The 16,365-nt window shown below is 38.8% G+C and overlaps 1 protein-coding gene across 1 annotated transcript in view; it reads right to left on the bottom strand.

Annotated features, from left to right (window-relative positions):
* FRMPD2 (FERM and PDZ domain containing 2) overlaps window positions 1–16,365 on the bottom strand; it is a 65,925-nt gene that overhangs the window by 23,974 nt on the left and 25,586 nt on the right. Inside the window, exons 15-27 of the mRNA XM_010563523.1 lie at window positions 14,656–14,866; window positions 13,652–13,755; window positions 12,536–12,634; window positions 11,315–11,422; window positions 11,079–11,195; window positions 10,368–10,603; window positions 9,677–9,781; window positions 8,219–8,312; window positions 7,644–7,729; window positions 7,299–7,446; window positions 6,027–6,241; window positions 4,632–4,730; window positions 3,126–3,490 (exon numbers count right to left, since the gene is read on the bottom strand). Of these exons, the coding sequence (XP_010561825.1) occupies window positions 3,126–3,490; window positions 4,632–4,730; window positions 6,027–6,241; window positions 7,299–7,446; window positions 7,644–7,729; window positions 8,219–8,312; window positions 9,677–9,781; window positions 10,368–10,603; window positions 11,079–11,195; window positions 11,315–11,422; window positions 12,536–12,634; window positions 13,652–13,755; window positions 14,656–14,866 (1,987 nt within the window). The remainder of the gene's footprint in view (window positions 1–3,125; window positions 3,491–4,631; window positions 4,731–6,026; window positions 6,242–7,298; window positions 7,447–7,643; window positions 7,730–8,218; window positions 8,313–9,676; window positions 9,782–10,367; window positions 10,604–11,078; window positions 11,196–11,314; window positions 11,423–12,535; window positions 12,635–13,651; window positions 13,756–14,655; window positions 14,867–16,365) is intronic.

The raw sequence follows: 16,365 nt of genomic DNA, 5'->3' as shown, positions 1-16,365 counted from the left end.
ATTTTAATTTTAACTGAAGTACTAGTTATGGTATTAAATTGTTGTCTGGGTCCTCTAGTGTTACTATAAAAATAAATAAGTAATCAATATTTTGCAATGCTAGTTAAAAAATTAAAAAGCTTTCAGAATTTGAAAACAGCCTTTGCAAAATCTTGCACTCTATTTTTTTAAGGCATTAATTAGTACTTTGGTTGCTTCTTGAAAAGGCTAATCAGACAATTCCTAGACCATTAATTATTTCATCTGCCATAATTCAATTAACTTCCGTGGTAAGTAGTATGCACATTGCAATACTACTACAATTTTCATATTTGCATTTTTCTTGAAAAAGGAATGCCAGCCACATTCCTGGCTCTTACAGGTCTTTCCCTGGTAACTAGAGCACAGACCAGAAACATGAAATACAAAATGATTCCTGTCTCTCCATAAAAAGTACAAGTCTTGACTTGTCTTTGTAAGCTTGCTTTTATTCTTATGCTTGCCTTGAAGTGTAAGAGTTGTCCTACAGAAATCAATGGATTTGTTCAATTACTTGAATTAAAATTATTATTGATTTTATTCCACTATATTGGAGACACAGTATTCAGCACTTTTGATGTTCAAGTCCGGACTGTAATCATATGTGTCGTCTTTAATATTGTTTTGGCTGTTATTAATGAACTCTAATAGATTACTATAGTAGTGTCTCCTATTAAATTTACCATTAATGCTAATAGAAATGCTTGAAACACTTTTTTTTTTTTTCAAAAGTACATGTTTTCTTCCTATCAGTCTTTATTGAAATATTGCTAAACCTCATTCATCTTAAAAACATTTAAAATGGCATAGCTTTTATTAATGCTTCACATATCATTTCATATGTAACAGTTGCCTAGGATCTTTCACTCTCTGATAGAACTGAACTGTGTCTACCATCTCCCAAGCAAACATACACAACTAAAAGAAACACAAATTGTGTCTTCTATGAAATCACAGAAGATCCCCAGTGTTAAGGTCTTGTTTCAAAATTTGTCTGTAGTCAGAAGGAAAACAGAAAGCACAATAGCAAAACAGACATTTTGATTGGATATACCTAGTAGCCTTTAATGTTATTTTTGAAATATTGATGAAAATAAGAAAAACTTGTAGGCTCGTGCTGTGTGCCCTCAGTGAGGGCAGCAATCTAGTCTGTTAGTTTATATCTGTGCAGGGAGGAAATGAGAACCTGGCCATCTCCAGTATCCCAGCAAAGCTGAGACTGAAGCTGACAGTTTGTGCTTTAATAGCTGGACAAAGATACTTAAAATACTGTGGAAGAAGACTGGAATAATTAAAAGGAATGTTTAAGGATAACAGCAAATGCAGTCTGCTCCTTTCTTTTGCAGACAGGAAAGAAAAGAGTAAGTTCAATGGACATTGGTCAATGTGGGCATCATAGAAGCTGTCACATGCCAGTGGAGTGCTGACTGACCTTCAAAGGGTGTGAAAGGTGTTTGGCAGAGCTACACAAGCTTAAGGCAATGAGCCAGCAGTGGCTTAATCATAGCACAGCTTCTAGCCCATCTCCACATCACCATGGGAAATAACTTGAGTCTTGGTCCTGCAGGCACATACATGAGCTCCACTGACATGCTTGACTTTCTTTTGGAGTCTCATGATCCCTGCACCCGGACTTTACGGATGAAAACTATGGGTTAAAGTTTTTCAAAGCAGCTTTTTCAAAGGTTCTTATTGGTGGTGATAAGAAGAGTGAAAGGATTTTTCCATATGAAACCCCGAGCAGGGAACTTTTAAAATTCATATCAGAAGTTTTCTACATTTGCATTAAAAGTTTTGAGCAATCTGAAGAAAAGAAATTTCTTCATTAATCAAAAGGAATTCTTTCATTAATGCCTATTTGCTTCTGGGGTTTTTTTGTATGTTTTTAGCTGGAAGGATCATTTAAACTAAGATTACTTTTAAAATATTGTTTAAAATGCATGCTGTCTTAAATGATACTGAGAATGTACCAAACAAAAACATTTATTCCAGAACTTTCTTCTTGGGAAGATTCCAAAACTTTTCTTGAAATTGATATTTTCCCACAATAAACTTAGTTTTGTTGAAACTGGATCTCTTGGCAAATGTTTGCTACAGACATATTTCTGCTTATTTTATTCTCAGCAGTAGAGAAACATGTATGTAAGCAGGAGCTTCACTCATGAATGTGAGTGAAGCTTCTTCTTTCACGAGAGAGGAGCTAAAAGTATGAATTGCCATTATGACCCCACTTGACTTTCAGTCAGCTAGTGCTGTGACTCCCCAGAGACTGGAATCTCTGACTGCCTGGTTCTGTGCTTGATGAATATCAAGAGTAACAAAAGGATTTCAAGTCACTGTGTGGAAAAATAGAAATTAGTTTCTAGATAAAATTACTAAAGCTGTAAGTTAAAGGTCTCTAGGAGACCTTTAACTTGTCTTTCCATCAATCCTTTCTGTTCTGATAATTTATATTCTTTTGCACTGGGAAAGATGACTAAAATGGAATGGATCATCTTCTGTCTGCCAGTGTCTGGTATATCCCAAAGAGTGTAAAAGGAGGCTGAGTCCGTTTGCACTGTATTTTATTGTATAACTTCTCTGGCTCAGGGCTTCTGTTGGCTTCTGAAGACTGGAAAGTAACATTTTTTTTTTTTTTTCTCCTTGATCACAGTTTGTCTTCTGAGGTTTTTTTATTTTCTCTGCAAAAATTTGAAATTAAAAGATCATACAATAAGAAAGAAATTTTTGGTGCCTATTTAAGTCAACTCTGAGAAAATTGAAGTTAAAAGATCATATAATAAATAAGGAGGTGGCTCATATTTAAGCCAACAAGAGCCTATCCACTGTTTTCAAACTGCAGTCAGCTTCAGCTGAACAGCATAAATGATTGCAGTAGTGTGGCACTCATACATGGGTCTTGTAATGTAGACTTATGCAAAATTCTAATAAGATGAGAGTAAATAGAGACAGCAGATTACGACAGTCAGAATAAGATGATAAAACAAAATCTTCAGTAATCAGCAGTGATTAGAAGCAGATAGCCCTGTACTTAAACCTAAGCAATTTACTCTCAAAATTCTAAAAGCCGAAGGAAAGGCTGCAGAGCAGGTTTCAGTATTTCCTACCTTTTGGCCCATCCAAATTCACATGATGAGTAGGAGTTCTGCTTAATTTCTTCCTCTAGGGAGTGGAAGACTTCAGAACTGGCAGCTTCTTGATGAAACTTCCAAAGACGCTTATAGAAACTTTCCCTGGGAGTCATAAGTTTCTGTATGGGCTTCTCTTGAAACTCGGCTTCCTGCTCTTCATAAGTTGAGCTGTCCTCTTCAGGAGGCTCACTGAAATCTGCTGCCACTGGAGAATCCAGGCAATCTTCGAGGTCTGGAGAGGTGCTACCTCCATCGCTGGTAGACTGGTCCATACTATTTCCTACCTCTGTACTGCCTGGTATTTCTGCCACAAACTCCTTAACTGGAGATGGTGCTGGCGTCTATCAAAATAACAGAAATGTTAGTGTAACTCCTTTTATCTCCCATCTTCTTTCCTTGAAGAACAAAATAATTTGAAGATGCAATATCAATAAGCATCTCAATGTGAAAATATCAGATGGTAGCTGGAAGGGAGGGAACAAATAAAGGGAGGTACTCTTTCACTAAATAACTGATTTGTCTTTATGCTTATCTTCCACATTCTTCAGGAGTTCCAGCCAGGGAACTACTATACAAGTTCACTTTTCCCAATGAATTCTTTGCTAGAGGTGGCCCCTTTTTATTTCATTTCATATCAAGCCTCAACTTTGTGTCTATATTCTCTTCATTGTGTAGAAGTGGCTTCCAGATCTGACTACTGTGTGACTGACCATAGAAATCAGCAAAGGGCGCATTGCAGGAGAGGAACAGGAGCCTGTTTGTTATCGGGAGATGGTCCTGACAGTCATTTCTGTCTGCCCATGGACAGCTCTTATAGGGACAGGAACCATGAGTGGACAAGAGTAATGCAAATGCATGTTCATTGTAAGAGTGCTTGTGTATGTGTCCATGAGTTGTGTTCAGGAAGCAGCAATAACGCTAGCACACCTAATAGCACTGGTTTAGTCTCTGCAGTCTCTACTGGTTTTGTTTGTTTGTTTGTTTGTTTGTTTGTTTGTTTTTTCCCCTGCAGATTCTGGTAACTATCAATTAGAAGCTGAATAGCCAGTTTAAACCATTATTTCATTTAGTTAAGTTTATTAAGAGCTAGCCTGGATAGGAAAAGTTCTTTATTTACAAGTTATAATAGCTGCAGTTGAGAATATCTGCAGTTTGTGGCTGAGGATCTAGTAGAGAATTTTTAGAAGCATCACTAGAAGATCTGCTTGAGTATGTACTGTTTCACTCCAATGACAGTACTGCAATTCAAAAGTTTTTTGATTGGGATAAACATCTTTCACATCTGTCAGATTTCTATTATTTTGGTTGCTAAGGAAGAATCAGTTGAACTCTAGGAGTTGAGTTGAGTCCGGGAAGGGAAAGAAATGGAATAGAGGGCCTTGGAGAAAAGGGAAGGTTGCCTTGTTCAAGACTGGATAGAAAACATAGTAGCATTTTTCCAGGTTTACAGAAGCAAGTTTACTCACAGAAGGTTTGCCTTACCAGAGCACTCTGCTCTATTTCTGGAAGAACACCTTTTGGTGGTCTGCAAAGTAGTAGCGTGACTTCCGGAGGAGCTCCTCTTAACAAGTGCAGGACATCCTAAGCAGGAAGAAGGAATATTAGATTTCTTATGGAACATGGTCTGTAGCGCATATCATTTTACCGACTGGGATGCAGACAATTTTTATTGTGAATGCCAAATCCCTGGTATTTGTGCCTCTCAGCAGTGTCTGGGGGCCAAAATTCACTACTGTATGATTGTCATATAAGTGGGCCATATTTTTTATGTGAATGTGTATCTAAAATAAAGTCAGTTCTGTTTACAAACTTTTGTTCCACCAACAGACACATAGGTTTAAATTAATTCTTTTTCTTTTCTTGAATAAAACAGGATTTTCAGACATATTCATTCAAACTGCATGTGGCAGGGACACATTTTCAGTCAATTATATCAACACAGCTCCACAGACTGCCATAGTGACATAACCAAAGGCAGACTTTCTCAAGCCCCTCCTTGACACATCACCTATTCAGTGGCATTCAGTTTTCAGCTACAGTGGGAGATGAAATACTTAATCTGGAGGGGGGGGGGGAGGAGAAATGCTGTAGGCCAAAACACCCTGTCTGCCCCTCTGCACAAACTGAGTAAAAAGGCTGTAAGTCAGAGAGCAAGACAGTGCTGGAAAAGGACAAACTCCAGGTCAGAAAAAAAATCTAGTAGAATTACAGCACCCCCCAGGTGTCTAGGACTTACAGCACCTTGTCTTTTGCCCTAGCTATCTAATGATACGAATGACCTGTCAGTGGGAAAATGGCATGATTTCATCATTTCTGTTTGTTACCAATCTTACCTATTCAATGCATACTCATACAAAACTCAGGGATTTTTCATAAGGTGAAAAGATTATGATGAAAAAAATAAATCCACCTGTAGTCCTTTTTTACAATTTAATTTCTTCGTGTGAGTATAGAATTTCTCATTCTAGGTAAAAAAGTTACACTGGATTTACCTCACCTGGTAGAGATTTGAATCTGGGGCATGGTATTTAGCATGACATTACAAAGCACAAATGACCACAGGGAAAAAATATTCCAATTACGCATAACAGCAACAAAGATTCCAACTAATTAACAACTGGTGTGCATCTAACAATAGAGTTTGTGCATCAGTAGTAGAAATTTATAAATTAAATTGTGGAAGAAATTCTCTGTAAGAATTCTGTTAGGAAGGAAATTCTCCATAAGAATTCTAGAGAAGACTCCTACATAGAAATCAGATTCGTTGTATTCAAATTCTGACTCCCTCTGGTGATAATTAAGTTTAAATGCAGTTTCATCCCGTTGTCTTTATTAATGTTACCCATTCCAAGTCCCAGTGATAGTACTGCCTGGTACCTGATACAAGAGTCCTTGAATAGGTTTCCCATTCACAGCTAAAATGATGTCTCCAACTTCAATTTCACCATTCTCTTCAGCTGGCTGCCCTGGAAACAGTCTTTTGATCCTGACAATAGCTCCTCCAAGGTGTTTGCAATCATGTCCTTCCATCTGCAGAACACTAAAGCCGAGGCCTCCAGAATTCTTTGTCAATTTGACTTCAAATGTATTATCTGTCCAAAGCAGGGATTGGAAAAAGAGTGGGAGCTGTGACATATGTACCCACTAAGGAGCTAATGTAAATTATACCCTCAGCAGACCTTTTCCCTGTGTGCTACAGAGGTAGATCTACTGATAAGAATGGCAAAAGAAGGGTTTTGTGTTCCTTTAACTTATGTGAGCTCTTGAAATCGCACAGGCAGAATGGGGAGAACTGGATTCTATTCCACTGTGTGTTCACAGACTTTATGCCATCTGGTACAAGCCCATAAAGGAAGAAGCCTTTTGTACCAACATAAAAAGGTCCAAATGCTATCTTTTTCTGGCATTCTTCTGTAAGCATTGGGTAGATCTTAATATTCTGTAGCTGCCTGATGTTAGTTTGGGTCCTGCACTAACAAGCATAAGCTAGAATCAGATCTACTGCTCTTTCCAGAAGGGAACAAGAGACCAGCCCTTTCCCAAATACCATACTTGCAGCTGCACCCTATTCTGCTAGGGACAATGTAGAGGAGTAACTGCCCCATGGGAAAGTATGATTCAGACTTAGTGTTTATGAGGCAGCCTTACAGTACAAGATACAGCATTTATTTGTTGGCTAAATTCAGTGAAAGTGATATCTGAATCTTCTGCTTTTAAGAAATGAAGTGAGGCAGTCTCCAGTCCTGGCCCTGGGGCAGCAGTTTACCCTTCATCCCTGACACAGCATCAGCAGTTGTGCTGGCAGCACTCTGGGCAACAGACTGGCAATGTCAACTCAGCTGCTTCCTGCCTGAGACTGCTACAGAGTACAGACAGGAGTGTCTGCTGCCAGCCCCATCTCATGAAGGCTGGGAGATACAGTATTTATGCCTAGGATAAATCGACTATATCTAGCAACTGTAACTCTAAGTACATCAGAAATATTTTGTTCAGAATTGATTTTTGATAATGCCATTAATATTGCACATTATATTTTTATTACGTATGCAGTTTTCCTCCCAACCCACAGAAATTTCATAGAATTCTTTTCATTCATTCCCTTCTTGCACATTGTAAGAAGTCACCCTGAGTTCCTTTTTTATCGCTCACCATCTGTCAAAAAGCAGTAGTCCTTGGTACCATCTGTGAAGGATGTTGCCACAGAAACAACTGCACATTGGTCCTCCTTTCTGTCATTAGCAGTCAGGCATGGCTCTGCCAATTGGTAGTTTCCCCTTTCTAGAACCAGCTTGGCAATCTAAAACAATGATGAACAGGTTCCAGTTACACAGTACACAGTGACCCCTAAGTCTTTCTACTTTTCTTTCTAGGAGAATGGGGTTGGATGTGCTGTGGGAGGGGGAAGTTTCTTTTGGCCCAGCTTTGCTACTGTACTTCATACTAAGTGCAGTTTATTCTACTGGGTATCTTACTGAGCTCTGCTGTTGTACAAACCTGGCAAGATTTCTTAAGATGTTCCACAGCCTGTTTGTGGGTGATGCCACAGAGGCTGATGCCATCTACTTCCAGCAGACGATCACCTGAGGCAAAAGAAAACAGACAAACAAACAAAAAAGGGTCAAGTTGCTTTGACGTTCAAGTTCAATAGGTATAAACCTTAAGGCTGCCCAGGTTGCAATAGATCTTCATGCTTACATGTGTCAAATTATACTACTTCATATGGAAGCAATACTGCTCGTTGTACAGCATTCTGTAACTAGCACTTAATATTCTGTAAGTAAATGCAGTGATAATATCTGGTTATTATAGCAACACTGAAAGTAGATGTCAGAGTCACTAGCCTTATGTGCAGCTACAGAGAGTAACTGTACAATGTTGGTATGAGAGTCCTGGGTTTTCAGTGGGGTATCTGCACATAGTACAGGGACAGGCTGAGGAACGATGGACTGCATATTATATTTCACAGTTGCATGACCTCCAATCCCAAATGTGTTTCATTGTCCCTGTGGCAAGCATTCCACACTAACATTGAGTTCTGCAGCCCAGAGTTTTATTGCCAGACATGTTACCTATCTTTATTTGTCCATCCTTATCTGCTGGTCCCCTGGGAATAATTGACTTCACATATATCCCACCGTGACGCACACTAGTGTTAATTCCACCCTGCAAAACATATGCCCATAAATTAGAGTGGAGTCTTCACATGTTCTTCCTGTGATAAAAATCAAAGCAACTTACACATGCATTGCAAAGCAACTGCTTCAGGAATTACATTTTTTTTTTAAAAAAAAAAAAGGAAAAAACTGAAAGAGGATGTTACTCCAAAGTCCCTATTATATTAGTTGTAATATACTTCCCTAGGTAGTAATCTTTTTTTATTTTCTCAGGAAAATGCAATGCTTTTCTATGTGGCTATATAAAAACATTTAGTAAATGTTCATAAATTTTTCCCTATGCTAACATAAAGATGGGGTTGCATCTTTCACTCAGTCTCTAGCCCAGCTTCCAAACTATGCAATAACTATTCAGCAATTATTAACCTTTCAGACAATATATAAAGCACAGACCTGAACTTGTGCAGCCACTTGAGAGCCTACAGCTCAGAGGAATTCCAGATTAGCCTAAAAATCATGTTCTGTCCATCTACATCCCCTGGCCAAATTAAAATGAAAGAGCAGCCCTCAATTTCTTCTGCAGGCAATGAAATGGTGGTTGCTTCCCACTCTATTTCAGCAAAGACTGTAAAGACATCTCAGCCTGGAGGGGTAAATTCAACTTTGGTAGCCAGGACAAGGAATTATTATTCAAACGTGGCAGATAGTTTTCACTGCTGCCTTCTCTGGTCCTCTAAATATATGGAGAACTGTATTTCCTTATATTAGGAAATAAAATTGGCTACAGCCCTTTCTCTGGCCTTCTGAGTAAGAAGCATGGCATATCTTGAGTCTACACAGCTAAACTTTCAGCCCCCCAGCATGGGATGGCTTCTGTTATACTGCTTTTTGAGGCACAGGCCAAAGCCGTATCGAGGGCTGTCAACAACTACACAGTGCCTGTGGGCCACTGCTTGAGCCCATGCCATGGTCCTGTGCAATCTGCTTGTACAGACACAGCCTTTGAGTTCCAGGAGCTCCAGGGGAGCAGCAAAACCAGTCATGACTTGGAGAATTATTTGTGTTGCTGCATTTTCTAGAGGCTCTGGCTATATCCCTCCCTGACCAAACTCTACTTTCAATGGTAGGTCTTGTTCTCAAACTGAGTAAGGATGAAGAGGGCTTGTACTGCCACGTGCTTTATGCTGGCACACTTCTTTCACAGATTCTGCGGGCAAGAACTGGGGAATGAACAGAGCCAGTACTTCATGCTTTCTCTGTCAATCCATCAGACGCTTAGGTTTGAAACGTGCCATGCTAACAGTTTTTGTTATCAACCTTTTATCTTTGTTCCACATAAATACACTTCCCTGTGTGTTTCTTGGTCATGTAACAGTTCGACAGACACACTGAAAGATTAACAGTAACACTTGCAGTCACACTGATGCCAAAAGTCCCGTCTTCTTTAACAAGCTCCACAGTATAGATTTCCTTTGAGTTGGTTTCAGATAGAGATGGTAAATGCGAAGAATCAGCTTCCTGTCTCAAAAATATGAACACTAATGAGATTACAGCATCTCAGTAAAAAAAAAAGGGGGGGGGGGATAAAAAAAAGAAGAGAGAGTTTCCAGAAGATATAAAGGGTTTGAGCCTGCTGTCACTGTAAGCCTGGAGTGGTACCATTTATATCCCTGACATGATTTCAAGCTTACACTAATGTTACTCAAAATATAATCTGTCTAAATGTGCATAGGCTGAGTATAGATAAGAATGCTCTCTAATAGTAGGAAATTAGACCAAAATGTTGCTGTTCTGTGTCTGGTTGAAAACTTAAGAGACTGCAAGAAAATAATCAAAATTTTGTACCTCCACTGGAAAAGGGAGAAGAATTTTTAATAACTTTTTGTGGAACAGTTTCCCCATTTTTCTAGACATATTCTAGACACATCTATCATTTTGACCTTTCCAATGTAATTTAACAAGCAACATCTTCCAAGGTTTTCTTTCTCCTTTCCTGATTTTTTTAATTTCTCGGTTACTTTCCATTCTTAATATAGCTGGCATGTTGTTAAGACACATACATGCTGGGCATAATATTACTGAACAGCATCAAAATCTCAGTTACCTCCACATCCAGGCTATCAGCTGAAGGAACTGGAATCCTAGGGCCCAATTTTGGTGCTAAATTCCAGGAAAGAGCCTTCTCAAGTTCATCTACATTTATGTCCTGTTCTTTGGGGAGAGCTGTATGACAATCCTGAATCTTTTTTCTCCCACTGTCTACACAAGAGATCTCAGATCCACTAGTGCTGTTTCCTCTTGATAGATTCTTTTCTTCATTTAATCCTTCTTCATACATGTCTGTAAAGCCATTCCAAAATAAAACATTGCTGAATGCAAACAGTAAGTGAACTTGAAGGCAAATATTATTATACCTCAGCACAGGAAGACAAAGTAACTTCCTACATCAACTGGTTGTGAAATCAGATCTATAAAATGAGTCAGTCATTGTAAAATGGAGCTCTGCTATTATAAGTGTGGAGAAATATGTTTGCTTCATCACTGCAGAGGACTATGACTCTCTATCAGAGAAAGAAATGCCAAAATTCCCCTGGTGCTCAGCAGTGCAGCCCATAATAGATTTTTTCACACTGACTGTAGAACAGAAATCATATGATACCTACTAGAAGTTGACTACTTTCCCTGCTAACCTATGGTTATTATAACTGGCACTGAGTAGCAAGAAAGTACTACTAAATTCCAGTCCCTAATAAATACCAGTGTCCTGAGTTAACTATTAGCATTTCATAGCCAGCAAAGGCATTTGCCTTTATACCTTTGGGTTGAGAGATGATGAGCTCCACTTCATCAGGAGAATTCTGTATGATTTTAACTGCAGTATTAAATGAAACGCCCTCAAGACTAATATTATTCACAGAGATGAGTCGTCCTCCTTAAAAAATAAAGGATAAAACCAAGACAAAGCACATCTAAATAAGGAAATAAATCCAGAGTAGCTAACTTTAAAGTATGAAAGTATCTTAATTCTAATTAAAAACTAAGGACGGTGACCTGGTTTGATATTTCCAGCTCTGTCTGCAGGTCCCCCAGGGATAATTGAAGCGATAAAGATACCGAGGTCTAATTTTCCTACATTTTCTCCTCCAATAATTACAAAACCTGCAAAAATGAGATAGTATGAGAATGCAGAGACACTGGCAGTATTAGAAAAGATGAACCTTAGGAGCACAAAAGGCTCTTACTCCAATGGCATAAGTTTTATACATGGTCTGGAGAATGGGGAGCTCTGATTTACATGGCATCAAGGTCTTGCTTTGGGAGAAATTTAAAGTCACGTTATAGTTAAAGTGTGCTGGTGACTTTGGTGGCTATTTAAATATAATTTCTCAATAAGAATACTTTCCTGGCTTGGGACTTTTAAAGATTCCGACTACTTTCTTACAAAAGTCATAAACTATGTGGACCTTAGTATTTAATATCTGCAGGAAGAAAATGGTATAAAAGGTCATTAGATAAATTCAAACATTGTTCTCCATCATGCAGTCTAGGGCCCCTGATGTGGGCCATGTAAACTTCTAATGGATATGCAAGAGATATCTAAGAAAATTAAATCTATTGTCAAGTAGCTCAATTTCACTATCCTAGTTTAGAATATTCTGCCTATTGCAGAATATATTGTTCTCACTGGTAGAATAGTTGAGTTTGGGATCAGGATATTCCACACAGACCTGCACCATTTAGAAATCTGATGTTTAATTGTATTAATGATCAGCTGTGAAACCTGATAGTCCTCTGAACTCATCCACAAGAACAGGATACAGTGCAATAGTGTATTATATAAGAAAAATGTTATCGAAATAAGAATCCAGAGGTCAGGAAACATTTTGCACCCCCACAGGCAATACCTGAAAGGTTTGCAGAACTTCCTCTCGGCCTGTGTAAGGTCTAAGATAAATAAAATCACTGCACATGTATTTCAGATACAAAACTAAATCCTTGTTCCTTTCATTCTACTCTTAGTACTTGGTCCCCTTGACCTCTGTGGCTTTAGTTAATCTTCTGAAAAAACTGTGGTCTTGATTTATGTGCTCAGTCCTTTTCAGTCTCAGAAATTCGAAGTCCTTCACAAAGATCAGTAGTCTTATTCCATAAGAAGAATAAATGAGGTGAAGAAGGTTACAGTCTTGCCCAGCTTGAGTCAGCAAGTATCAGTGTTAGCACCAGGATCTGATAGTCCCAGTAACAAACATAACATTCAAGTTCCTTACTTACCAAATCCATTCTTAGCATCACGTTTTAGGCTGACACAAATGATTTCTCTTTCTAGACCACTTAGCAAAACTTCCTTTTGGATGGCTGGTGATGCAGGTGCTGCAAAACCAAAACAGCTAGAATAAATGCAGATTAATGCAGGGAGACAATAGATTCATATAGTATGCAAAACTGGGGCTTCAAAACTTAGAAATATATTTTGTCCTTGTTTTCAACATTACCATTGCTTCTGAATCAATATAATTCAGGAAGGAAGCTCAAACAAGTGTTTGGAAATTTGCATTCTTTGGAAAAGTATATGTACAGTAGCTGTGTAAGCTCTTCCTATAATGTTCTTTTCTGGGAGACTATGCATTTATCTGCAACTTTTTTAAGATCACGGTATGTAAAGTGTCAGGCATGTAGTGCCCATTGTATGTGAGAGTGATTTGGACACAAAATCTCCTATGGCTTCCTTTGGAAACTTCAGCCTTCGGCCCTGTGGGCCCTTTTGGCTCTGTAGGTGCAATCCCATCAGCACTGATTGTGATGGTGACTTCTGTAGTATTAACACTACTTAACGTTGTGCAAGTGCCACAGTGTGTTTAAAGTACAGTTCTAATTTTAAAATGGACTAACTAAATAATCATAGCTTCATATTCTATAGATCTGCTCACTGTGTGCATGCAATATGGCTTCTGTTAGAAAATTAGGTGTCCAGTTCTTATTCCAGTTAGTGTCATGCAAATCCAAGAATAGAGGAAGGACCTGGAGCCAATGTTGTCTCATTCATTATTTATTGAGTTGTAGATCTCAGTTGCAAACCAAATTGTGACCTCTGAACATAGGTATATTGCCCCATAGGAGAGTCCTGGGTGTACTGAACTATGTCTCTGAAGAGCATTAGGCACCATTGATAGAATAATTTTATCATGAAGTCCCTTACCACTGGTCCTGATGGAAAGCATGAGTGAAAGGGAAGAAAACAGCTTGTCTTGCTAATCTCTGGGTTAATTCCCAGGACTAGAAGTACAAAAGGATATTCTTTAATCTGTAAGTAGAATATGTTTTGGTCTCCTGCTATTGAAACAATAAATATGGAAGGGTACTGTCTCTCTCTATGATTATTATACTCACCACTGATTGTGTTCTGAGTTGAATGGATAGAGAGGTAGTCATAACTCCTTTGCTTTCCATTCAAATTGATGTGCATTTCTGACTGGGATAGCCCTGACGTGGATCTGCATGGCAGAAAATGAAGACTGCATTACAATAACAAATCAGCAATAGTATTTAGCACTCTTCATTGTCATTAGTCTATCAGACCTAAGTTGGGAATGCACATGTTTGTAGCCTTTCAATGAGTATTCTGATTTCTGGGCTACATTTCATTGTAGGGGAGAGATAGCTTATCCTTGCCAGCATTTGCTTCCAAATAACAGCTGCCATTAGACCACTCACATCATGACTGATTTCCCCCTGTGTTTTTCTCTGAGCTAAGTGCAGGCATCAGGAAAACACAGCATAGCCTCAGCATGATTCATTTAGCCCTGCTGTCCTTTTAGACAAAACCACATCTGAAAGTTTTTCTGGTAGTTCATGTTCTTCTTGGCTCTATTCTAACTCTTGGTATTCTAAAAGGCACTAGAATTCATCAAATGCCTTGAGACTGCATGCAGCTATAGTAACCACCTACACTGGTGAATGTACCAATGCAAATGAAAACGGAAAAGTTCTTACACTGTTCTCTATGATTTGCACCTTTAGACATGGAGGAATCAATTAGGTAAGACCTGCTCAAAACCAGCTTCCACTGTGCATTCAGTTCACATACTGCCATTTCCAGAGAAGATACACAGACATTAAAGATTTTACTTTTATTCTCCGTTATTTTTAACCTTCTCCATAACCCAGTAAGTGGTTCATTCCTGAGTCTGGTACAAATTTAAATGTCATTCTTTTTCAAGTTCTTATCTGTTAGACTGTTAGCTTCCTGCCTGTGTTTGTACTACTGCTGGCACCGTGGAGCCCCCAGGCCAATAAAGACTGAAAAAAACCAAAAAGTCTGCCTCACAGTTTACCATAGAGGTTTTCAAGGATATAGTCTATGACTGAGTATTCTTACACATGTTTAAACCTACCTGCCAAGATTGCTTTTGTCTCTAGTCCTGTTGTTGGTTTCCACACTGAGGTTATCACAAGATTTGCTCATCATCCCAGTAGAAAGGTTTTCCAGGTTTGCTCCATAGAGCACATTCTCTGAACGAGACAGTCTCTGAATCAGGGCAAGGTGTTCACGCTGAGCTGCATATGCAGAGTTTGATTTGTCTATTTCTACAAATTTACTTTCCTCTGAATAAGAAGGGAGAGAAGGGGAGGAAGGAAAGATAAATCCACTGTTATTATCCCATCTTTTTAAGCTCAAAGGTGTTTTCTGTTCAACCTTTTGAACATGCCAGCAAAAAAGGTTGACATCACAGATACATTTGTTCTGGTATCCTTGAGGATATCTAGGCCTTGGAGTGAGTGGAAAGGGTTTCCAATCCATTTCTTTCATAGAAAGCATACACTGTATTTAGATTTAATTTCTCTGAATTATACTGCAAATTCACTTTCCACAAAGATGTGTACAATTCATGAAATGTACAATTATGTATAATTTAAACCTGAGTATCTCTGTAAAGTATATTTTGTAAGCGTTTGGTGTATGAGAAATATCTGTCTGTCAGAGACTGAATTAGCCAGGCTGGTGGTTTTCCATCCTTCACAGGCCCACCACTCCAATATACATATATCTAAGAAGACAGGAGGTCTGCTAACACATGGTCTCTTAAGTTCAGAGAGAGGCCAAAGAGCTGGCTGTTTGCTCTGAGTGATTTGCACAAGTGAAGTTGAATAGGGGACCGTCTTGGTGGCAATGCTTGCTATCCAATTTTCCACCTCTGTGTGAAATCTACTACTTGCTTAATGACATCTGGGCTCTGCTATATATGAATCTATCCTCTCAAAAATTTTTATTTCCCTGAAACAAGATAGTGCTGGAGGAGGCATTGTTAATTTATTTAGGTTCTCAACTGGTGGGCTGGAGAGGGGATTTGAAGGAGAGAGGGACTGCAGACAACTGGAGACATGTTGGAAAGTGAAACAAGAAGTCTGCTTGGTACAGGCTAGCACAAATATGGGCTTTAATTCTGTTTGTACGTGATAGCTGACCTCCCATTTTTTCCTAACAAATAGTAGCCTGAATGCAACTTTCTAGAAACTACTCTGCAGCATTAAACCTAGGCTCCTCTTTCCTCAATGACTTTGATCAGGGGCATTTGTTAAGGTATCAGAAGGCTTAAGTGTCCACAGTATTAGCACTGTCTAAGAGTTGCCATGGTGATTTCAAAGTAGGGTGTTGCTAGCAAGTTTTGAAGAGATGGCGACTTATACATCTGAACAGTGTAGCAGAAGCAAGAGTTTCCCTCATGCAGAAAGAGCCTTATAATCTCTTACAGCCTCACTGTGGTGGCAAAGGCAGAATTTTGAACTACTTTAGGTCATTGCCTTCACAAAGCCTTTTTTCTGGGACAGCAAGCACCCACTGAACCTCAGAACCTGCAGTCACATGGTTTGTGTAAGTCTGGCTTGTTTCAGTGATTTGGGGTGCTTGTAATCAGGACTTGGGTTATAATTTTCTTAGCTCTTGATCTTTTTGTTCTTGTAGATATGGAATATAGTAATTTTTATTAAAATATATTACCACAAGCAAATGTGACACAGGAAACTTTAAGATTCACTATTAGCACTCATTTGTATGCCACAAATCACAGTCCCACCAAGTTATGTTTGAAGCTACAGGAGCCCAA

The sequence above is a fragment of the Haliaeetus leucocephalus genome, unplaced genomic scaffold (genome assembly GCF_000737465.1).
Source record: "Haliaeetus leucocephalus isolate CR32 unplaced genomic scaffold, Haliaeetus_leucocephalus-4.0 Scaffold168, whole genome shotgun sequence".
Taxonomy (NCBI): domain Eukaryota; kingdom Metazoa; phylum Chordata; class Aves; order Accipitriformes; family Accipitridae; genus Haliaeetus; species Haliaeetus leucocephalus.
Note: the sequence above shows the minus strand (reverse complement) of the source record. Positions and strands in the feature narration are given on the sequence as shown.